This window comes from Podarcis liolepis, assembly GCF_965112155.1.
Source record: "Podarcis liolepis genome assembly, chromosome: 6".
NCBI classification, from domain to species: Eukaryota; Metazoa; Chordata; class Lepidosauria; order Squamata; family Lacertidae; genus Podarcis; species Podarcis liolepis.
In genome coordinates this window covers 47,583,538-47,607,372 of record NC_139559.1, presented here as the reverse complement: position 1 = coordinate 47,607,372, position 23,835 = coordinate 47,583,538, and the positions used below count along the sequence as shown (strand labels likewise).

The 23,835-nt window shown below is 45.0% G+C and overlaps 1 protein-coding gene and 1 long non-coding RNA gene across 2 annotated transcripts in view; both read left to right on the top strand.

Moving 5' to 3' along the window:
- Window positions 1-23,835, top strand: part of LOC310709587 — a 479,424-nt gene that overhangs the window by 203,210 nt on the left and 252,379 nt on the right. The window lies entirely within an intron of this gene.
- LOC310709567 (uncharacterized protein) lies at window positions 1,379-22,158 on the top strand. The gene is made up of 16 exons (XM_083509400.1): window positions 1,379-2,864; window positions 4,309-4,417; window positions 4,740-4,801; window positions 6,216-6,292; window positions 6,686-6,782; window positions 8,804-8,879; window positions 9,610-9,637; window positions 12,266-12,406; window positions 13,515-13,646; window positions 14,410-14,557; window positions 16,476-16,525; window positions 17,112-17,162; window positions 19,297-19,397; window positions 19,505-19,609; window positions 20,866-20,988; window positions 21,919-22,158. The coding sequence occupies exons 2-16, from the start codon at window positions 4,392-4,394 to the stop codon at window positions 22,076-22,078; spliced, it is 1,377 nt and encodes a 458-aa protein (XP_083365526.1). The 5' UTR covers window positions 1,379-2,864; window positions 4,309-4,391; the 3' UTR covers window positions 22,079-22,158.

Below are 23,835 nucleotides of genomic sequence, written 5' to 3'. Positions count from 1 at the left end.
ATAAAAGGGAGTAAGATGCAGAAGTTTCAGGGCGACCCAGCAGCCCTGTTTGCTGAGCTTCTTCAGCAGGGCACCTTCACATCTGATTTGACATGGTCTTGAGTGTGTGACATTAAGGAGCCGGTGAAGCTCCTTTCTGGCCAGTCAAACAATCTCTGCTTATCCTTATGCACAGGCATCACTGTAGCTTAAGTCTGATCAAAAGCAACAAAGCTGCTTTGAGAATGGATGGGGGAGGGATGAGGTTAGTTGGCAAGAGCAGCTATGTTGTGGATTAGTTCAGTGCTAGAGGTGGAGGGGTGGAAATTAGCCAGAAAGCAAGGCTGCCCTTAGCCACTTGGTTGCCTGAGGAAACAGGAGTTGACGGGGTCAAAACTAGCTTGCTAGCTACGTAAAATGTGATGCTTGCAATTCAGTTTTTAGCAATTCTGTACTGAAAATAATTTAAACTTTTCTCTTAAAAAGCTGCCCATTTAATTGGGCACATTTTAAACTGGTTTATCTTAACTGAATTGATTAGTCAGTCAGCCACACACACACACGTTCTACAGTTCAGTGATGGAATGTCGAATTCTGGATGCAACTTCCGTTGAGGCTTCATCATTACTTAGATAAACCCTAACTGGGCTTACCACAGACACGGCTGCAGTTTAAATGTCTTGAATTCTGCTGATGCAATTTCTGAAATGATACTCTTTCTGGAGGCAACAGTAGACTTCTGGGTCCTCCCCATTAGGTTAGTATCTGAGAGATGCTTGCAGTTCTTGCACACTTTGTTCTCCAACTGCAGTATGGCATTGGGGCAGGATTATGCAGAAATCCAGGGTCCCACTTAGCAGAATGAACAGGAGGGCCCCATACACAGCAGGGCTGGCTGACTGCATTTGGTAGTAAGTTTACCCAGGAGGGACCCACTCCCTTTCCAAGCTGAGACACTGGAACTGAGACAGTCTCCTTGTCAGTCTGTAAGCTGCTCTAACATATGGCTAGAAAGAGCTGAAACCATGACAAGCATGCAGTGTTTACAAGGCGGCAGCCCTCCGGCTTATAAACAAGGGGCTTCTCCAGCGAGCAGCAGCAGCAGCATAGCAAAAGTGCATTCCAAAGACTGCAAGCTTGGCAAGAGGAAGTCTGCTTTGAAGGAGGAGAAGCACTGCAGCCTGGTCTTCCTTAGCGGGTGGTTTTGTTTAGGGTCAGACTGTCCCTGTCTCTGTCCAGCTTAGGCTCTTGCACTGCATTCATCAACGTAGGCGGAGCACCCTCTTCAAAGGGATTTCCTTCGGTGCTCATGCTCAGACTTTGCGGCTCAGCACTTGACAGTCCTTACATCCCTGTGTCCAGGTAGGTCCGTTGTCCTTATATATTTGCTGCACAGGCAGGGGAACAAGCACAAAGGGGGAAAGGGTCAGAGAGCACTTGTGGCCATTTCCTGGCAGGGCTGCACACACTCAATCTGCCAGTGTCCCAGATCCCTTAATTTAACAGTAGAGCATGTGCTTAAGTGAGCTTTGAAATGAGATGTGGGAGAGAAGAAATTAAAAAAAGCATTACCCTGTCGAAAGGGCATGATGCAGTATTAATGAAGATATCCTTGCTCAGTCTGGTGCCCTCTGGATGTTTTGACCAAACCTGTCATTCCCCAGACAGTGTGGCTGCTTTCAGACACTTTAGTAGACCTGAATGTGATCTAGGAGGCCAGCTGAGTGAGCCCAGACACATCCAGCTGTCTAGATGAAGATAAATTCCTAAACAAGAAAAACAATGGAGTGGATCAGGGTTGGGGGGAACTTGTGATGCTCCAGATGTTGCTGGAATCCAGTTCCCATCATCCCTGACCATTGCCATGTTGACTGAGGCTGATGGGAGTTGTACTCCAACAGCACTGGGTGGGGGCAACAGATATCTCTGTGTTATAGTTGTGGCAATGAGAAGAATGAATTTCCAGGGATCACTTTTGTCTAACTTGGGTATTTGACATCTAGTTCTTTTACCCTCTAAACCAGGACTGGATGTCAAATATATGTTGCCCTGTTCTCATGCTTTATTTTCCTCCTATTTCTTATGTGCTCTAATGGTTTACACACCTCTCTCATTTTAATTATTGTGTTTATCTTATATAGTTTTGCTTTAAGTTGTACAACACATTGGGGACCATGCAGTCGAATTATTGTAAATAATAAGCCTCCGCTCCCAGCTCTCCTGAAGTATCAGCATGTGGCCCTTAAGAGTAGATTCCCATGGCCAAATCCAGCCAGCTTTGCAAAAGAAAAAAAGCACCTGTTAAGTTTGTGGAGAATAACAATATCAATGCAGCCTGTGTCCATCTGATTTAGAGGTGAGGAGCCAGCATATTGAACATGTTTACTAGTATACAGGGAGATACCTGTTTTGAAGCGAACAATCTGATGGTGGAAATGACAGATATTTGACTTCGTACTTATCCCTTCTCTGTTGTCTTATAAGTTTGGAAGCTTTAATGTTTGATGTGGCTAAGGATCCTTAGATGGAAAAGAGCTAAAAGCGTTAAGTCAAGCAATCCCTTCCTGCTTACTGCTTTGGTCCTGGACTCCCGGCTCTGTGCCCTTGGCCTGGATTAGAGTTGCTTTCTGTGGGAAAAGCTTTGGAGCGGGAGCTCCCAATAGCACCTGTGTTTTGCAGGTGTGATAAAGAGGCTGTGAGAAGAGATCCCTCATAGACAGGTGCTCTCGGGAGAGATGAATGTCCCACTGGGCATGGCGGTGAAGATGCTGGTGCAACAGCAGCAGCCGTGAATCCCCCTCCATTGCTTTCTCCCTCTCTCACCTTCCTGACAGCTGCTGCTTTAAAGCCAACTTGGGATCTCCAAAAGGAAGAAGAGCCTCAAGGTGAGACGAGGCAACAGCTCTCCCTGTTTGCACACATAGAATTGTTAGAACAGTAGTCTCGAAAAGAGTCAAAACTGTTTGTAGTGACCCCAGAGACTGGCTTCAACCAAAAAATATTTCACAAAATGCTGAGGCATGTATATTTCATGAGTGTGTTTATATAGTGGATTAGTTGCAGTGCGTAATTGCTCTTATATGGCCGCTCTGTCGGTGAATGCATGGCTGAGAGAGGCTTTTATGAAACTCAGTTCTGTCTAGGTTTCCATTACATATTAGTAGTACATCTTGGGGGGGGGGGAGATACATTTTTGACTGTATATGTCATAGGTACAGCTCCGATTGTACATTCACTTTATTATCTCTACGGTCTGGGGGCAGAGAGAGGATTAAGATGCTATTTGGCTCTATTCCCTTGTATTTTATGAGCTATTAAACCATGCAGTTTTAAGGAAGTGGGAAATGAGAATAACAATGAACATGTGAGGGTGGAATCCTCCTTTACGAACCAAGATAAAACTTCCACCACAAGGCAGCCTTGTTGCCTCTCAGCTGTGATATGTACTTATTGATCATCGCTATTGGACATTCTATTTTTCATCTTCCAGTCTCTGTCTTTTTTACCTAGGCATTCTTTCACGTGTCTTCTGCATTTATCTGTAAGGCCAGACTTTTCACAAAACCCTCAGAGCTTAAAGGCTGTTGCAATGCTTCTCTCACATTTGCAAACCTCCCAAAGTGTGGGCGTGCAGCAGCTATTATGGTGAAGCAGCCTTCCATGCAATGGCAATTTTGTGTGTATAAGCCCTCAAAGCTTGTCTACACACCAGCACTGAACTGAATTTGATTTCCCTGACAGCTAGTCTTCAGTGTCTGCTACACTGAATACATGTGACCATCAGTGTATGGGTGCTCCTAGAGCTAATATTTGATCAATTTACATTCCACTACTTGGAAGAGTATATACCTGCTTTTCATGATCACGACTTGTCTTTCTGTGTACTTCCTTGTCTCTTCTAATGTGTTTCCTCACTTCTCCTGTTTACTGCAAAACTACATGTAAATGCACCCTACTAAAGTGTTTGTTTTCCACCTGCTTTGCAGTATTTTGTTGTTGTTGGGTGGGTGGGTGGGTGCACAACTACAGATTTGTTGCCTGTCCATAAGACCAGAAAAGAAAACAATGACTTTTATTTAGAACAACTCCTGGAATGAGCGTTCTTCGGATGTACTTGAGACTGAAATATTAAGCCTCCCCAGCAGATGGCCTGCTTTCTCCATCCTGGAACAAATTTCCATACCTCCTGGATTACAGCAGATAGTTACTTAACAGTAGCAGCCTGGAGACTGCAAGGCCCATTTGTCAATGTAGTTGAAATGTGATGAACACAAAACCTTTGCCAGAGGTTTGTGACTCATAGCTTTTTTTCTGAAAATGCCTTTACAGGGAGCTTCTTTGTCCAGTTTACCAGGGAGGGAGAGGTCACAACAAGGACTCTGCAGTCTTGGCTGCCAGCCACCTGGTCCAGGATGGCGAGTGGAGCAGTGCTGCAGAGGTAAAGATGCTGAGTCCATGCCAGCCAGGATCCGTGGAGTAGGGGATGCTCAGAAGGGAATGGGATGGTTGGGAAGCTGTGCCTGCAGCACATCGAGCCAGATCACACTGCAGAAGGTGACCCAGCACCATGAAACTTTCCCTTTGACACATTACTGGCAATTGCTCCCAGGGTCTCCCTTCCGGAGTGGCAAAACTCATAGGATCTTGAAAGCCTGTGGCGGGGTGGGCAGAGGGAAGAGTTACTTGCCTGCTTGGACTGCACCTTCCTCTCCATGCTGGTGAGGCTCTGTGGTCGTTAATCCAGCCTGTTTATCTTTCAGCAAAGAGCCGCTGATGCAGCATCGGGCAGAGCTGGATGGAAGTAGGCTGTCTTTGGATTCAGGTAAGGAAACAGAGAAAGCCTGGGGGTGGAAGGAGGAATCAATTTCCCTGGGTAGGAGGAGGCTCTCTCTCTCTCTCTCTCTTTCACAATGCAGTAGCCCGATGTGGTTTGTAAGCACTGCTCCAAATCCTGGAAGTTGGCAGGGTCTTCATTGCTGAGCAGCTGACTTAAAGGCTCACAATCCAACAGGATGGCGGGGTTAGCTGCACTTCTAGGAGGCAGCCCTCTGACAGCTGACCTCTTGCACAGGCTACCCGCAAAGAAATGCTTTCTTCTTGCATGGTTTAGTGACTTGACTTTGAACAGCATCTCTGAAGTCAGGTACTGGTTCAGTGCTCCATGAGCACCTCAGGCTCCTATTGGCCAGGTGAGAAGACTATGCAAACTCACTCTCACAGAACAGCATCCAGATTTGGGTGCCACAATTTAAGGAGGATCTTAATAAGCTGAAACGTGTGCAGAGAGGGGCAACCAAGATGATCAAGGATCTGGAAACCAAGCCTTATGAGGAACGGTTGAAGGAGCTGGGTATGTTTAGCCTGGAAAAGAGACTGAGACGAGATATGATAGCCATCTTCAAATATCTAAAAGGGCTTTCATATGGAAGATGGAACAAGCTTGTTTTCTCCTGCTCTGGAACCAATGGCTTCAGGCTACAAGAAAGGAGATTCTTACAAAACATATGACAGTAAGAGCTGTTTGACTGTGGAACAGACTCCCTTGGAAAGTGGGGGACTGTCCTTCCTTGGAGGCTTTTAAGCAGAGGTTGGATGGCTATCTGCTATGGATGCTTTAGTTGAGGTTCCTGCATTGCAGGGGGTTGGACTAGATGACCCTTGGGAGTATCCTTCCAACTCAGTAATTCTATGATTCTAGGCCCCAGTTTCTGTTCTCTTTCTCCCATCCCAACTACAATGGAGCCACCACTCCCTGGTGTTAGATCTTGGATCACATGTCTAGTGTGCATTGACATTAAACAGGCATGGTCCTTCCTTCCTTCCTTCCTTCCTTCCTTCCTTCCTTCCTTCCTTCCTGAGACTGCGTACACACTATACTTTTCGAGCACGTTTGAAGCACTTTCTTTCCTGAAAAGAATTCTGAGCACTGTAATTTACCCCTCAGAGAGTCACAATTCCCAGCAACCCTTAACAAACTACAGTGCCCAGATATCGGCCTGGGGGGTGGGGGTGGTATTTTGAATGTGCTTTAAAGGTATAGTGTGCTTGGGAGCCGCTAGCTATCTTGTTCCACCCTTGTTGTTCAAGGGATGGGGAGGTGTACGTTGATGCCTCTGATTCTGTTGCTAGCTTCTGGTTTGGAGTTGACTGGGAAATATTCCATGCTGACTTTGCAGACCCAGCACATTAGAAGCTGAGATGAGTACAAGTCTGACCTTTTGCCCTCCATTCTCTAGGAACAATGGCCAGTTCAGAAGGTGAATCAGAAAGGGTGATGGATGAGAGAAGGCATAGCTCTGATAGCACAAACAAGGTGAGCAGCACTAAGGGGAGCACTTTACTTTTAGTTGACTTACTCTTAACAGGAAGTTCCCAAGTAGTGTCCATCTTAGGTGCTGATCAGCTCCAGAACTGCTTAGTTTCATACATAGCACTATTGGGGGGGGGGTCCCACTTCTCATAATCCATTTACCAGCTGGAACCTGCCTTGTTCCACCCTAGCAAGTCTTTCCCCTAAAAGGATGTTCCAGCGTGCTCTACATGGAAGGAGACATTTTCTTCTGCCTCTGCTCCTCACTACTGTGTGAGCTTAGCATCACTGGGGTTCCTACCTGTGTCACTCCTTCCTCTTCTAGGAGAGCCTGATCCATCACCACAGGGCTATGTGTCCTCCTTTACACCTGTCTACTGCTCTTTCCCTTTGCAGCGTTGTGCTAGGAAACTCCAGGAACAGGCACGCAAGGAGAGCACGAGGGGCAGGGAACCAACGGTGCACTTTGAAGATAGTGGTGAGAGTGATGAAGGTTGGTGAGTGAGACTTTGCCATTGCTTTCCTCATTTGCTCTTCTCCTTTTGGAGTGTCCCCTTCCCTTCTTTTAACGTTATTTATTTACATTTTCTAGACTCTCCCATCCACTTCCTTTTCTGCCAGTCATTCTCTTTTGTTTTGCTTCTCCTTCTTTCCTAAATAATTTTTATTTGATTTTACAATTATAAAAATATAATAATACACATCCATAGTTAAAAGATTCCTCCAAATCACTGGATTGCATCTTTACCAGTAATCCATATTTTTAAATACCGGTAACTCCATTATCTCCATAGTACCTGTTACATTACAAGTGTTATTGCAATCCTGCTAATGTTTTCATCTGTTTACAGTGGTCTCCAAGATAAATTATAACTTTTCCCCATTCCTTATTAAAGTTTTGGTCTTCTTGGCTCCTGAGCTTCCAGTCAATTTTGCCATTTCTGCATAGTCCAACAATTTAATTTACCATTTTTCTCTGGCAGGGTTTTTATCTTCTTTCCTGTTTTGCTTCTCCCTTTCCTTCTCTCTTTCTCTCCTTTTGCTTCCACTTGATTTATTGATTTATTACATTTATGTACCGCTTTTCCTCCAGAGAGCTCAAGGTGGCATACGTAGTTCTCCCCGCCCCCTCCATTTTATCATCACAACAACCCTGTGAGGGAGGTCAGGCTGAGAGACTGCGACTGGCCCAAGATCACCTAGTGAGCTTCATGGCCAAGTAGGACAAGGGTCTCCCGGGTCCTAGACTGACACTGTAACCACTATGCAACACTGCCTCTCAGTTCTGTTTCTGTCTCCATCCATAAAAGATCAACACATTCTTTTCTAAGCCCCGAGGAGATTACCTGGAGGAGTGTTTCTTCCGGTGTAGGTCACCAGGAACTCCCCTTGGTGAGTTCCACACAGGTCTCGTCCTGCCCTTCCTACCTGCCCCAGTGAAACTGTTCCTCCCTCCCTTGTCTTTCTTCACCCTCAGCTGCTCGCCTTCTTAAACTTCCTTGTTTGGTGTTTCCTGCTGAAAGTGACAGGCTGTAAGCAGCTAGAGCCTAGCTTTGTTTTGCATTGAATCCATGGTTATGAGACAATTCACACTGTTTTGCAAAAGTTAGCATATTTTGCTTGACTTCTTTGCTAGGTTCAGGTGGCCCTTTCCATCATTTCCCCTATATTCTTCCCTTATTTTTTGTTTAAAACTGAGCGATAATAATCTGTATTTTGAAACTGCATCATTTTTTTAAAAGTGTACTTGCTGCTCTCCCTCCTAATTTCCTTGTCACAAAAATCCTGTACGGTAGGCTAGACTATGAGAGGCAATGATTGGCGCAAGTTAGCCCAGGGAACCCCATAGCTAAGCGGGGATTTGAACCCTGGTCTCCTGGGTCCTAGTTCCTCACTGTTTTATTTCCTGCTTTATTTTAGCTATGTCATTCTGTTTGCTTGTTTCATGGCTGAAGAGCAATGGATGGATGGCTTGCCTCTATCCTGAGTGGGGAAAATCTACATTGCAACTGGTCTTGATCTAGGCTAGAAAGATCTTGACTATAAAGGCCTGGCAGTAGCTGGTATCTTGTAAATCTAGTGTGTGGGTGACCTGTAAATCAAGTGCTTTTGACCAACCTCCAACTCAGGGGTCAGAAAACATTTTCAGTAGGGGGCCGGTCCACTATCCCTCAGACCTTGTGGGGGGCCGGACTATATTTTGGAAAAATAATAATGAGTGAATTGCTATGGCCCACAAATAACCCAGAGATGCATTTTAAATAAAAGGACACATTCTAATCATGGAAAAACATGCTGATTCCTGGACCATCCGTGGGCTGGATTAAGAAGGCGATTGGTCGGATCCGGCCCCCGGGCCTTAGTTTGCCTACCCATGCTCCAACTAGTAGCTTGCCATCGCTTGGTGTTTTCTACTCAGAAACAGAATGATGCCATGGAGCTCCCATGGCACCTTGATTTTCCTTGTCTGGCTCTGGTTTGGCTCTGTTTCAAGGCTGATCTTTCTCTACCTAGACCCAGATCCCTCTGAAGATGCGCTGACTACCTCTGCGATGGAACTTTCTGTGCTGCAAAGACTAGGCCTGCATAGGTAGGAACCTTCCACGTATCTGTTTCTTGTGAGCAGGAAGGGCTGTATGAAGCATGGCACCTATTCCAAGAAGGCAGCACGAAAATGATCATGCAGTCAGACAGAAGCAAACTGCTGCATTTGGGATCATTTCGACCCACGTAGACAGTCTCGCAGGACATTGTGAAGCCATGGGGAATCTTACCATATTATTTCCCAACCGGTTCCCTTGTACAGTGGTGCCTCGCAAGACGAAAAGAATCTGTTCCGTGATTCTCTTCGTCTAGCAGTTTTTTCGTCTTGCGAAGCAAGCCCATTGAAGGATTAGCGGATTAGCGCTATTAGCACTTTTAGCGCTTTTAGCGGCTTTTAGCGGCTTATCTGCTGATCTGATCAGCTGATAAGCAGCTTAGCAGCTTAGAAAAAGGGGTGGGGGGAACCAGCAGGAACTTGCAAGACATTGTCGTCTTGCGAAGCAAGCCCATAGGAAATTCGTTTTGCGAAGCACCTCCAAAACGGAAAACTCTTTCGTCTAGCGAGTTTTCCGTCTTGCGAGGCATTCGTCTTGCGGAGCACCACTGTATACCTTGGGCTAATATTGGCACTGCAATCCCTTTGCCCTTCTTCTTGAACAGAAGTATTCCCATCTGGATCTCTTTGCTCAGACTTTTTGCAGATAAGAGGATCAAGAATGCAACATGTTGTGGATGTCATCAAATCTCTTATGGCTCTGCTTTCTCTTCCTTCGCAGGGTAGCTTTAACAGAGCAGGATGTGGAGGTGAGTTGAGTGCTGTTATCCCCACGTGGCTTGATGTCTAGTATCACTTTTGTGTGCCACTTTGAATGAAATATTCTGAGGCTTAGCGAGACCATCGTCAGAACAGCAAATGATCATAGCAACCAGCTTCAGTCTCGCAGTTAATTTGGGGGCCTTGCTTTCCAGCTGGTAGTTAGGCAGTGGGTCTGGCCCTTGTGATGCTCTGACTATTCAGTCAATCAGGTTGTTATTGTTCGTAGCCTGTGGCCATAACAATATTAAATCGCAAAACAAACAAACAAGACAATCCGAGCGTGAGATAAAACATCCATGCGTAGAACTGCAAATTGTCAAAACTTAAAGTTTACCCAAATAGTTTAGCTTTCAAAATTCCCTTGGCAATTTACACTGTTTTAAATAGCTAAACTATACACAACAAATTTGTCTACGTTGGTCAGCAGCCAACGAATTTTGAAATCATTTCATTTACCTTCTTAACAATTCTGGAATGAACAGAGAAATCTGTCGGAACCAAGTTGATGGACTATGCCAAAATGGCAAAATTAACTGAGAAGCTCAGAAATCAAGAAGACAAGAACTTTAAAAAAGAATGGGGAAAGTTCATAATTTATTTACGAGACCATTGTTAGCATGTTAAAACATTAGGAGGATTTTAAACACACTTGTAAAGTAATGGAAAGTATGGATAATTTGCAATGATAAAACTTTGGATAAGTGTTGATATGCAGTTGTAAATATCACCATTAGGACCCATGGAAGAGATGGGGAGAAGTCAGGAGATTCAGAGTAATTTTGATAGTTAGATCTTGAATTGTTTTTTGTTGTATGTTTACATTTTTAAGAAATCAAACTAATATATATAATAAAACCACCACCACAACAAATTGCTGGTAGGTGAGGGTGTGTGTGCAGTTCCACCCATCCTTGGGTGAGAGTCTTGGTGGAGCACAGCAAGCTGGGTGAGAGTCCATCTGTGTGACTGATGGGTGGCTGTTTGTATTGTTATTTACATTGTTCTGTCCATGAATGGCTTCATTGTCTCCTTGGTTTTTCCTATTCATTTTTGCTGAGTGGAGGGAGTGACTGGAGTTAGCGGTTGGTGACTGAATGGGAGACATTAGAGTGATTGGGTGGATGATGTGTTTGTGTGTATTGGTGGGAGCAAAATGGGACAAGTGATACTGAATGAGTAATCGGTATTTATGATTTGTGCAGATGTCAGGCAGAATTTGAGTCTCACATATTTTGCAAGTCAGGGTGTGCCTTGGTGAGAGGCAGGCTGGAGACGGAAGGGATTCCTGACTCTAAAGATGTTTTTAAATGTCAGTTTTAGTGATTTTATTGTTTTATTGCATTGCAGTTTCGCTGTTTCATTCTTTGTTATATATATCATATTTATTGTTTTGTAAATCACTTAGAGACTGATTTCAGTATTAAGTGGTATACAAATATTACCGGTATATAATGCACAATGTTTTCAGTATGGCTGATGCTCTGACTAACCACCTGCTGCCCTTGGCAGGGAACATCCCGCACTCATCTAAAGTTGTCCATAGAACAAGTGTTAAGTTGATCAGCAGCTCATTGCACACAGTTGGTAAATCTCTACATTCACAACTGCTGATCATTCCCAATCCATTTGCAGCACATTCCAAGGGCCTTGCTAGAAAGTATAGCATGGGAAAATACACTGTTCCCAATATGTAGTTAAGTCACATTTTCCCAATAGTTAAATCACAATTTATTATTGCTGGGAGGGTGCAATACTTTCTTCAGCTATCAGGGCATGTCTTGAACAATTATGACATTGAGATGTGCCTGGAAGATGGATTCTCAAGACTCCACAGGCACCTGCTTGATGGTCATGACGACACCAATAACAATGGACCTCCCAAAGTCTTACTATCTCCACCCAGTGCCCAGCCTGAATGTGTAGACATTAGGCTAGAAACATGGCGCTCCAACCGAAGTTGACTGACCAGTCTCCAGGCACAGCCTTGAAGTGCTTCTTATCAGTTTAACTCTCACACAGAGATGTATACACAACTGGCAACCTGATTTCCCCTTCTTCCCCCGCCCCCCCCCCGACTGGCTGTTGAGGTGAAACTGAGGTGAAACTGAGGCAGTGTGGTGTAGTGGTTAAGAGCGGTAGTCTTGTAATCTGGTGAACCTGGTTCGCGTCTTCTCCTCCACATGCAGCTGCTGGATGACCTTGGGCCAGTCACACTTCTCTGAAGTCTCTCAGCCCCACTCATCTCACAGAGTGTTTGTTGTGGGGGAGGAGGGGAAAGAAGAATGCTAGCCGCTTTGAGACTCCTTCGGGTAGTGATAAACTGGGATATCAAATCCAAACTCTTCTTCTCTTCAAGAGCCTGAAAACTTCAGGAATACATTTGCATAAAATTATTAAAATATTTAAGCAAAATATAGATGCTTGTTTCTAGAACTGGCCTTCCTTTTCTCACAAGCCAGGCCATAAACATTTCCCCTAAAATGCTTTGTTTTTGCAATGGTGCTGGTGAGTTTCCTTTCCTTTTTTTTCTTTTTAAACCTATGCTTGCATTTGAATGCCGGCTGAGTTTCCTGAGAGTCGTTGGCTATGTTTTGACCTGCCCCCTTTCTTGGCAGGCAGCTTTTGCACACTTGGCTCTTGCCTTCCGCTGTGACGTGTTCACGCTGAGGCGGCGAGTGCAGGTGGAAGAGCGAGCGAGGAACACAGCTGAGGAGAATATTCAGCATGAGCTTGGGGAATGCCGGGCAATGCTGCAGGTCAGTGAAGCCATGTCCCAAGAACCCTTGGCCATTTGGACCATTCGTTTGCTGCATTCCTCTTAAAGCATTGTGACTAAATTTGGCACAAAGGTTCCTAAGATCTTGGTGTTTTGATGCAGTTGGGTGCCATTTTGAATCAAGATGGTGGACTGAACCTTTCAAAGCCGCACTGATTATTTTGGTTTCTTAGAATTCTCAAGCAGTGCCAGGTATGAGGCTGCTAGTCTGTTGCAAGGTACAAACAGGATCACTGTTGGCTATAAGCACTTTTTGTTGCTTTTTGTTGCTTGTGTCGTACTGTCTTTCATCTAAACAGTACACAGGACATAGCCCAGTGAGTGGTGCTGTCTTCTCCCCTTTACTGATTCTCATGGTCACCATATACCTCTTTTCTCAACATTATTAAGTGGGTGTTCCTCACCATCATTTTTGCACCCCATTTAGTGTGTCATTTAAAAATTATGTTACTTGCACTATTCCACCATGGTGCAATTGCAGAAATCTGAAAACTGCAAAGTTATTTCCGAATATGGTTGGGTGATAGCTGTTGTTAAGCAGCCTAAGTTAATTGCACTTAGTTTCATTTAAATAAATGAGACTTGAGTAATGATTAACTTGATCCCATGGAGTAATGATTGGGCCTAATTTCAACTATCTTCATTTTGATCCAGCTGTTCACAGAATATCACAGATATTCACAGAATATGAGGTGCTGCTGGAGGAAAAGGGGGAGGTGATTTTGACAGATTCCCCCTAAAGACCTCATGGCCACCTCTCCACACTATTTTGGAGGTCCCCCTATCCTCCAGAGCCATTTTTTTTCCAGGGGGGCAACAACGGAGAGGGGGAATCAGCAAAAATCACCTCCCTCTGCTTCCTCCAGCTGGAGCACCCTGTAAACAGAGTTCTGCTCATGGGAACTGTGGATGCAAGCAATTGTCTAAACCAAACCTGATTAAACTGCTGGTGAAAATGTCTAATGCATAAGTAATGATCCATTGCTTGGGACTGCCTTTTTATCAGGTCTGGTGAGGAACCTCAATTAGGAGTTAGGCTGATAGTCCAGTTAATCCAATATTTTCCATCTTGTGTTTTATCTCTCCAGAAGCTGGATCAGGCCTGCCTGGACCCCAGGCACAAGGAATTGGTAGAACATTTGCAAAGCACTCTTGCTGTCCTAGAAGGAGCAATTGAACGGGCAACGGGCGCAGCGGAGAAATTAGGAGCTGTCCATCAGGTCAATTACAACGGCAAATGACTGTGGGCTCTTCTACAAATGTGTCTTTTTGCCAGTGTAGAACTTAAATTCACACTATCGGTTGTTTTAAAGATTTACCATAGGCATGAGGAATCCCATTTAGCCCTAAAGTCAATTTCCCTTCTAACCAACCTTCTTGGGGGCCACATGCCACAGCAAAAGTGGGCAGAACAATTGCTATCAATTTTACCTTTGTACAGCAGGCTAATTTCTGCAAACACTTGCACACCCCCACGACCCTTCATCCAGACAAGTAAGAGGTGTTTCCGGAGTTCAAGGACACATTCCAGCCAGGCAAAAACACTCAAGGAGAGTGGGAAGCAGGACTCATGAGGGATGTGACTAAGGAGGGAGTCTGGCCTGTGGTGAATTCTGAGGGCCAAATTGCGTTTGGCTTCTGGGCCTGAGCTCCGCCAAATTACTGTATCAAGATCTTGAAGCTTTTATTAAAAGGACTCTTGTTGTTTTCTTTCGAGAGCTGATACAGCACAAGTGAATGTGCTCTGGAGGACCAGGAATCCCCCAGTTTAATCTGCTATTAACTCTGTAGGTTATTAACTCTATAGGCAATCCATCACCTCTCACCCAAAGTACCTCCATGGCCAATGTGCAATACAGAAATAAGTAAACACGCAGCAATATCTCCAGGCCCCTACCCAAGAGGATTGTGCTGGCTTTTGGTCTCTGAGCTACCTTGCCCCACTGCTTTGCTTTAAACCACCCCTTGCCATCTCTCCCACAGGAGGCCCGCATGAGCCGGGCTGCAGAGGTGATGGTGCAGCACGTCGAGAACCTGAAAAGGCACCACCTGAGAGAGCACACGGAGCTGGAGGAGATGAAGAGGCTCATTCAGCAGAACTCGCGTAACCGGCAGCTGGCAGAAAACAGGGGTGAGGTGGGGCCCGCTTTCGTGCAAAGAGTGGCTGTGCGGTGCCTTGAGATGTAAACATAATGTGAACAAATGCTGATGCGTGGACAGAAGGGGCATTAGCGGGAATAAGAAGACACCAGGCACTGGAGTCAGTTCTCAGGAGCAAGTTGCATGGGGCTTTTTTGGGTGTTGAAATGGATTGTAGATAACAGCACACTGGTGAAAAGCCAACACTTGCAGTGCATCAGTTCAGTTGAACTGCAAATACATGAGAGGTGATTCCAGATAAACAAAGCCAGCTCTTTGCTATTGCTGCCACTATCCTCATAACCCCAACAGAGTCCTTCCCTGGCAACTTGCATCACATGTACCAGTGAAGCCCTTTGAACCGACTTGAAGCTTTGTTCAGCTGCCAGCAGAAGAAGCTGCCTTATACTGAATCAAACCATTGGTCCATCCAGCTCAGTATTCTCTACACCAACTGGCAGCATCTCCCCAGGGTTTCAGGTCAATGTTTCTTCCAGGCTGCCCTGCAGATGTCAGGGAATGCACCTCAGACCGTCTGCATGCAGGTGCTCCTATCCTATAGGGAAAATATGGGTGGGAAGTCTTCATACTTGACAGATATACTTTATTTTTTTGACTAAGACCTCTCCCCAAAAGATCTACCAACCAGAACTTGGAGCAAAAGCCATATAGAACAGGGTGCCTCTGTGTACATTATGAGCCTAGGAATTTGTTTTCAGTACCTCACAGTCCTGTCAAACAAAGTACCGTAGTTTTTGCACCATAACACTCACTTTTTTCCTCCTAGAAAGTAAGGGGAAATGTCTCTGTGTGTTATGGAGCGAATGCCTACGGATGGCGGGGGGATCTGCTGCAGTCGTGAGCAGAGGATCCATGGTTCCCCTTCCTTCCCTCCGTGGCTCGCTTTGAAACAGCAAAGTGGGAGAAGAGCTGCTTAGTGGGGAGGAGAGAGGGACAGAGAGCCTGCTTGCTTTAAAGGAGCAAAGTGGGAGAGGAGAGGAGCCGCTTACACGAGTGTAAGCGGCTCCTGTCAGGTTGGCTCCTTTAAAGCAAGCAGGCTCTCTGTCCCTCTCTCCTCCCCACTCAGCTGGCTAAATAGCAGCAAAGTTTTTCAGCAAGCCGGGGAGGAGGGAGAGAAGCAGAGCCTTTAAAGGAGCAAAGCGGGAGAGGAGAGGAGCCTTCTCCTCTTATACCCCTCTTCTGCATTATTAACAGCATCCTTCTCCACCCACCCCACGCGTGTCCCTTGTCCCTTGGGTGCTTTTCCTTCCCTCCCCACTTAAAACGTGGTTACAAAGCACGGATCCACATGTATCCTCAGGATTTTTGCATTGGGCTACCCCAAACTCACCGTCAGATCACATGTCTGTGGCCACAGCATGAACCACAAAAATCATGCATCCACTGTTTCATTTAGAATTTTTTTTTCTTGTTTTCCTCCTCTAAAAACTATGTGCATGTTATGGTCGGGTGCGTGTTATAGAGCGAAAAATACGGTACTTTCCTAGTTGCCGTTTCTGTACTTCAGCAGTCTAATTTACTGCCAGCTTTTTGTTGTTGTTGTTCAGAATATTTTCCATATTATGAAATCATAAATTATCCATATTAACCACAAATTATCCACGTTATTGCAGATTATCTGCAAGTTGCTACTAAATTCCAATCTACCTTCTGCTCAGGTGTGCTCTAGAGGATAAAGCAGTTCAAGACAGATGCAGTGATTGCCTTTATGAACATGGGCCATTGGTCCATTGACCTCAATATTGTCTACCCTGACCAGCAGCATCTCTCCAGGGTTTCAAACTGGAGACTTCCCCAGCCCTACCTGGAGATGCCAAGGGCAGAACCTGGTGACAAAGCATGTGCCGTACCACTGAGCTACAGCCCTTCCCCTGTTTTTGTCTCCCTAGACGATAGTGAGCAGAGACTGAAGCATCCTCCATTGCGAATGTTCCAGCAGGTAAAGTGGCAGGGTGGGGGGACTGTGTGCATATGTTTCATGGAGCACAGGACCTGTGCTGCTGCTGCTTTCCCTGAGATCATGCCAGAAGGCAAATGGGTCACTTTGGCCCTTCAAGTATTGTTCAGTTCCATGAATGGCTCCTTTTACAAATGAGCTCTTGAGCTGCCCTAACCAAACTAGCTAGATTTTTTTTGGGGGGGGGGTGTATATGCTAAAGGGACATCCAGTGGATGGGGGAGAAATCCATTCAAAACCAGGAGGCTTTCAGTACAGGTGACCCAATATGTTAGTTATTTTAATGATACTACATGTTAATAAAATAAAATGTAACAGATTCAAATGTTTTTAAATGCCTGCTGCTTGTTTCAGTTTCCTTGCACTCATTGACTTAATGCAGCAAAATTGGCTTCCTTGTTCCTGAGCAACTGGATATAATATTACCTGCAGACTTTCCCGTATATTCCATAACCCAACATACCACAGGTCTCTTTAATGAAAGCTGAACATTCAGGGAATATGCATTCTTCACAAGCCTCCCTGTAACTACTGCTCTGCTAATTAGGATTGTACTTCTGTGTCCCAGGGATCAGCTCGTCGTAGAGTCAGCATTGCAGTGATTCCCAGACAGCTGATGGTAAGGAAGCCCTCCCTCTATGATGAGCTTTTTGCAATGAAGGATATGCCTGATCTTTGTTGCTTGCTGGTTTGCAGTGCACCAAAACACAGTGACGTCCCACATTCCAACTGAATTGCCCGTTATGCATTGCACACATGTGTCTAATTCCACCTGGGCACATTCTGGAATTCCTCCATGAGTTTATTCAAATCTAAGTTGAGATCATTTTTGTATTGCCTGAAGCTGGAAAAGCAAGCTTTTACTAAGCCATGTTTATTAAAGCTTACCAGTATTGAAGGCTGTGTAATTCCTAAGTGCCATTGCAATGCATGATGGGAAATGAATCTGTTCATTTCCGGTCTGTTCCAATTCCCAGCATACACCTTTAGGCCTGAAAGTGACCTGAAAACATGTTGGTAGTGATGATCTGGTAATTGTGTTCTTATTATCAGTTTGTTGTTTTACATTGGTATGCGTCAATCCCATTCATTTTTTGGACATTGTTGCCACAGCACCACATTCAAGACCAGCCATGGGTTGCTCCAAGACGGGCAAGTTTATTGAACATATGTCCTGATTTGCTTGCACAATATCTGCAAGAAAGTTATATGGCACTGCCATCAAGTGGTAGTTATCCCACAGTTCCAGTGCTTTTCCCTGTCACTTTTCTTACTGCAAAGTTTTTGTTTTAGCACAAGAGCTCTGTATTGCAATGTGCCTACTTTCACGGGGTTGAGTTATGAAGGTGTTTTTTATTCCATGAAAGACATACGCTGGCATCCACTTGAATGGGTGAGAGGTCAGTGCAAAAGTGCTGACAGTCTGGAAGCGAACTTAGCTATAAGGATTCCAGGTTCTGTTCCAGATGCAATATATGGTATTCTAACAAGCCTGGGGGCAACAGGACACTATGCAGGAGTGGTGCCTTCTCTCCTGTTGCTACAGGTTTGCCTATTCTCCTTATCCACTGGCTGTGAAGCTGAACTGGAAGGCCTTCTTTACATTACCTTCTTCAGGATTAAGCAAAACTGCTATACACAAAGGAACTAGTGTCAACAAAAGGGACTGGCTGGCAAAAATGAGAGAGAAGTAACTGCACATCATGCTTTTGTCTGCTTTCAGTGTCCATGTGAGTTCACGTGACTCACTTTTATCTGACTCTTTGCTTCATGCGGCTTTTTGTTTTCATTAAAGTTAACAGTCACTGGCAAAACTGCTTTGTGCCAGCCTCTGAGGTTTCTAGTGAGCTACAAATTCCTAGCAGCACTGTTAACCACAGGGAATCAGCAGCCATGAGTCATCCCCACACCCTCCTCCTCAGATCCTGGGATTCAGAATGCCACATTTGGAATTCCCTTTAGTTGCTCAAGTTTTCAGGCTTTGAGGGCTAGGAGACTCCCAACTGCCAGTATTTTGCAGGAAGGATTTTGAGTGCAAACTGGGAAATTATAGTTTCCACAATTAAAGTGGATTAAAGTGCTCTCACTCTAGTGTGGTAAATCCAGTTATAATTTTGCAGTTAGGAACGTGATGAGGAAATTAACTGAAAAGTGTGGAGTGAATAAATAATTAACAGGAAAGATGTGTAAACACCCTGCAGGAAAACCAGGGTGGATGCTCATTGTTTTATAACCACCCTGCAAACAAATCAGAACAAATGCTCAATAAATATAGGATATAATTTAATCCCCGTGTAAGCTTTGTGCAAGAGACCAGGGTTCAAATCCCTGCTGAACTTAACAGGTGAACTTAGGCCAGTCACAACCTCTCCGTCTAACCTACCTCACAGGGTTGTTGTGAGGGCAAAATTGGGGTGTGGGGTGTGTGAGAACCATGTACGTCACAGGCGCTCCTTGCAGGAATGGTGGGATGTAAGGAAATAAAAATTCCCAAAAATAGAATAAATAGGTTATCTGGAAAAGCTCTTAGTACTACCAAATCAAAGCTGTATTTCTCAGAATAGTGCAGTTACAAACGGCTCATGCTCCATTATTCTGTTGATCCAGTTTTTGATGCTTGCTCTTTTTGAATTTTGTTACTTTCGTCCAAGGAGCCCCCCCTTTCTAGTCCCAAAAGAGATGATGCAAGTGGCTCAAGGCTTCCCAGTCTCTCTTCATCTTTTGATCACAATCTTCCTTGATTCTTATTGCAGCACTTTCACAACCCTGAAAATGAGCAGAGCTCTGAGGGGGAAGCAATTAAGTCAACGGCAGTGGAGGAGGAGGAGGTGGAGGAGGAAGAGAACACAGACAGGTAGGGATGGGTTGATGCAAGAGGCAAAGCTTGATTCAAGTGTGCAGAATAGTCTTGCTTGGTCCTTGGCATGTCCAGTGTGGTTATCTATCATTTCCTCCCCACAGGCAACTCCACAGTCTCCAGGAAGACTCTGCTGACAATTACTTTCTCCTGCATGCAGCATCTCCCAGCTTCTCCCAGCAGAGCATGGCAGGGACACCCAGAATCGAGTATGATGTATTATTATTATTTATTAATTTTGTGTAACACTTTTCATCTGAAGATCACAGGGCGGTTCACAACATAAAAATGCAAAATGTGAACACAAAATATGTAATAAAACAAATACAGTGGACGCTCGGATTGCGACCGTGATCCATGCAGGATGCACATTCGCAACCCGCAGCGGTGCATCTGCGCATGCGCAGGTTACGATTAGGCACTTCTGCACATGCACAAAGCGCAATTTAGTGCTTCTGTGCATGTGCTACCCCCGAAACCCGGAAGTAACCCATTCCGGTACTTACGGGTTTCGGCAGGTCCGTAACACAAAAAAATGCAACCTGAAGTGTCTGTAACCCGAGGTATGACTGTACAAAACAAAATCACTAAACCCCCCTCCAACAAACACATTTAAAAGGCAATAGGATGCCTGGTTGTAGACAAATGTTTTCACCTGGTGCCTAAGATATGTAATGAAGGCACTAGGCAAGCCTCTCTGGGGAGAGCATTCTACAAACAGGGAGCCACCGCAGAAAAGGCCCGTTCTTGTGTTGCTGCCCTCTGGGCTTCTTGTGGAGGAGGCGCATGAAGAAGGGCCTCACATGTTGTAGACAGAAGCCACTGCACAGAAGGGAAAGCAGTGTGATCTCTCTGCCTCCTGGAGGGAGAACCTGCCCTCTTTAAATGAGAGCAGACATCTGAGTGATGAAGACATCAAACTATGAACTGAGACCCAGGGTTTGTTTCCCAGATAATATGTTTTGGCTATGCACTGTGCAGCAGGCATTTTGCTGCAAGTGCATTGCTGGTTTCTGCAGCAAACAGGCCCATGTTTTAAAATACACACACCTGGGAGCTCCCAGGACATGTACACAGGTGCTGTGAGGATGCCACTTATCAATCACACTCCACTTTATTTGATGAGAGAAACACCGGTATGCCTGGGTATTGCCATGTAAAGTGAAGCTGTTCTTTGTGCCAGGGGACATGCCAATTAGTCTCTCTCTGTATCAGGGCCTATCTCCAAAATGGCTCTCGGTCTTCTTTAATTACCTCCTTGGGAGGACAAATATATTTTAGGCTAAGTCAATCTGCTGTTGCAAAGATGGGAGCCCAAAGAAGCTCCTTGAGTGATAGAGAGACTCCATTTCTCTGAAGTTTCATCCAGCATTACCAGAAATGTATTCCATTGCTGGCTGAGCTGTGAGCCTCTTTTTCTGGGGTGAGTTGACCACTGCAGGATCCACACTGTCTTTCTTCTCAGGAGGGAGTCAGAACTTCGGTGCAGAAGCAACATCAGTAAGACCGTAGAGGAAGAACCCAAAGAGGAATCGGGCAATGAGGAACTAGATGAAGAATGTGAGGAACTGAGGGGAGAGACACTTCTGTAAGTGAACAATGCTTTCTATGCTTGCCATTCATAGGATTGTTCTAGCCCTTCTCCACATGGGAAGTTTTCTTTGCAGTCTGAACAGAACTTTCTGTAATCCACAGTTTTGGTTGCCATGTCTCAAAAAAGCAAAAGCAAAAAAAAAAAGAGGATATTGTAGAGCTAGGAAAGGTGTTCTATTGAACTTGGGGTGTTCTATTGAAACAGATTGGCCAGAGATTTGGAGCGAGACAAAGGGATATACTCTTCCTCACATCACAAAATTAATTTATGGAATTTGTTGCCACTGGATGTGGTCATGGCCCCTCTCTTAGGTGGGTTTAAAAGGGGGATGAGACAAATTCATGGGTGAGAAATTCTATTAGTGGCTACTAGTCATGAGGAGAAGACTCAGAAGCAGCATTGCCACAAAATGCCAGCTGCTGGGAGTAATCTCAGGAATGGGCTTCTGTCTTCATGTACTGCTTGTGGACTTCACTGAGGTATTTGGGTTGGCTACTGTGGGGAAACAGGATTCTAGTTTGGGTGGATCTAGCAGGCCTGTTCTGTTGTATTTTCATTTTTGAGAATTCAGCATTCTGTGAGAAACTCAGGGTCCTGTTTTTGTAGAAGAAATGTAAAATGTTTAGCCTTTATGACCATGGAATTAATAAATGACATGAAATCATACAAAAATGTGTGTAAATTCAGTACAGATTGCAGAATTCAGCTGTTTCAGGAGGGATGTATAAAGAATTTGTGTTTATACGTTTTACATTTTACAGAATTTAGTGTTTCCTTAGTGTTGTTAAAAGTACTCTCATTCTTATGAAGGCTACAAATAATGGAAGCCAGAGCTTACTGGGCCTAGCTTATGGCAGGGCATCAGACTGATAGTTGACTGATTGCACCAGGTGATTATTTTCTCTCTTTTTTTTTTCCTGGCAGGTGCAAAGGATCTAAAATGGAGCTTTGCAGAGCCTGGTTCTCCATGCCCACCTACTATTGGGTTTTGTTGTGGCTGTTTTTTCTGGGGGTTGCTTGCCTCATTTTGATCAGGATCCTGGAGCTGCAGAAACAATACCCATTTACAACCTCTGATTCTTAAAGTCACATAAGGAGCAGAATAACCATGCCAGGACTTTGCACCATCAAAATCCTGGACAGTTTACTTCTGAAAAATAAAAATAGAAAGGAGGCCCTGTTTCATGTGTGACCAGTGAACATTGCCTGGGATGTGGTTCTAACATGTACTGGCTGGTGTGAAAAGAGCTGGAGAGGTCTGCAGGCGGGACTTCATCTGAATCCGAGAGGTGATTTTAGCTGCTACTACTCTATTGGTGGCCTCATCATAAGCCCAACAAGCCTAACAATTGTCTAACAGAGATAATGCTTGCAACTCTGCAGAGAACTCCAGCTAAGACATTTCTTCTATCTTTGGAGGTTAAATATCCTTCAGAGTCCCTGTGAAGTGGCAGGTATATTAGAACATTAGGTTTGTATATAGCGTTGTTCACACTGAGGTTCACCAGAGAGCAGGTTGGGACTATAGACCTCCTTTGTATCTTGCTACTTCATTTCAGCGCTGCTCATTTGAAAATGAATCTCATATTTACGGCTTGGCTTGTGAGTAACCCTAAGCCAAGCCATAGCTAAGTATGAATGAGAAGTTGTGCAGGTGCACCGTTAGAAAATTGCTTCACTCAGGGCTGCTGACAGCGTGGTATTGGGGGTGTGCATGTACCAGGCCCCAAGCCAGCAGGGACCACTGATTTTTAATTTTCACTTTTTTTTTGAAAACATGACTTTGGCCCTCAACAGACAGCACCATTGCTCAGGAGACTTGTTCGCTTAATCACTGTTGCTAAGTGACCGGAGGAAAGAAGGTTGATAACCCTCACCAGGAAAAACAAGCTCCTTATTGCTGCTGCCGCTGGCATAAAACACTACGCCAAACCATGGCTTCTCTGCCAGTTGTGCAGCAGCAGGAGAAGGAGGAAGCAGCAAAGCGCACTCGCATGCTTGCTTGTTCACTTAGCTCATGGTTAGGCTTACCATTATATGCAAACAAGGCACGTCAGCAGTTTTCCTGCCCTTTGTTTAAAAGGTTGCCCTCAGGTTTTGTTTGCATTGCAGCAGCAGCAGCATGGTAGAAGCACATCATTGCAAACATCGCTCTGCGAGGCCACAAAACGTTTTTAAAGAATCCGTAGTGAACTTGGATCATTTTAGCCTCCAGATGGCCTTACCGGGGGACCCTCCTTAGATGAGGTGTATTGCTTCAAAGTGTGATTTTTTAAAAAGCCCTGTTGTGTTTGGGGAGCCCTCCTGCTCCTCCTGTGAGTGGGGCTCTGAACATCTGCTCCTGAATGTACCCAGACGTGAACACGGAAAAGGATTTGTTATACTGTGACAGCTGTTGTACGGTCGTAGTGCATACCGATGGGTTGATGTGGCGCAGCATTTCTCTCTGCCAGCAGGTGGTGCCGATGCCCACTCAGTGCAGCTGAAGGGCATTGCTGTGAGAAAGGGTATAAACTTCCTTATTCACTACTACAATCCTAATCGTAATTATTTGGGAGTGTGCCCCACTGAATTCAGTCGGACGATCTTCTGAGTAAGGATGTAGAAGGCTGGTCTGCAAGAAGGAAAGGAGAAGAGGGCGCCTCTCTTCTGCCCGATAAGTGCCATTGCGCCAATAAGGAAAAGACAATAAAATTGGATGGTGAAGCAAGTGCTCATCTTTTGTGAAGAACAGTGCCTCCCCCCACCCCCGTTTGAAAGTCAAAACAAAGCTGGATTTAGTATCTAGGAACATGGGATGGAGGGGGGAAGTTAAAAGAAGGATGCAAGGCAAACCTGTAA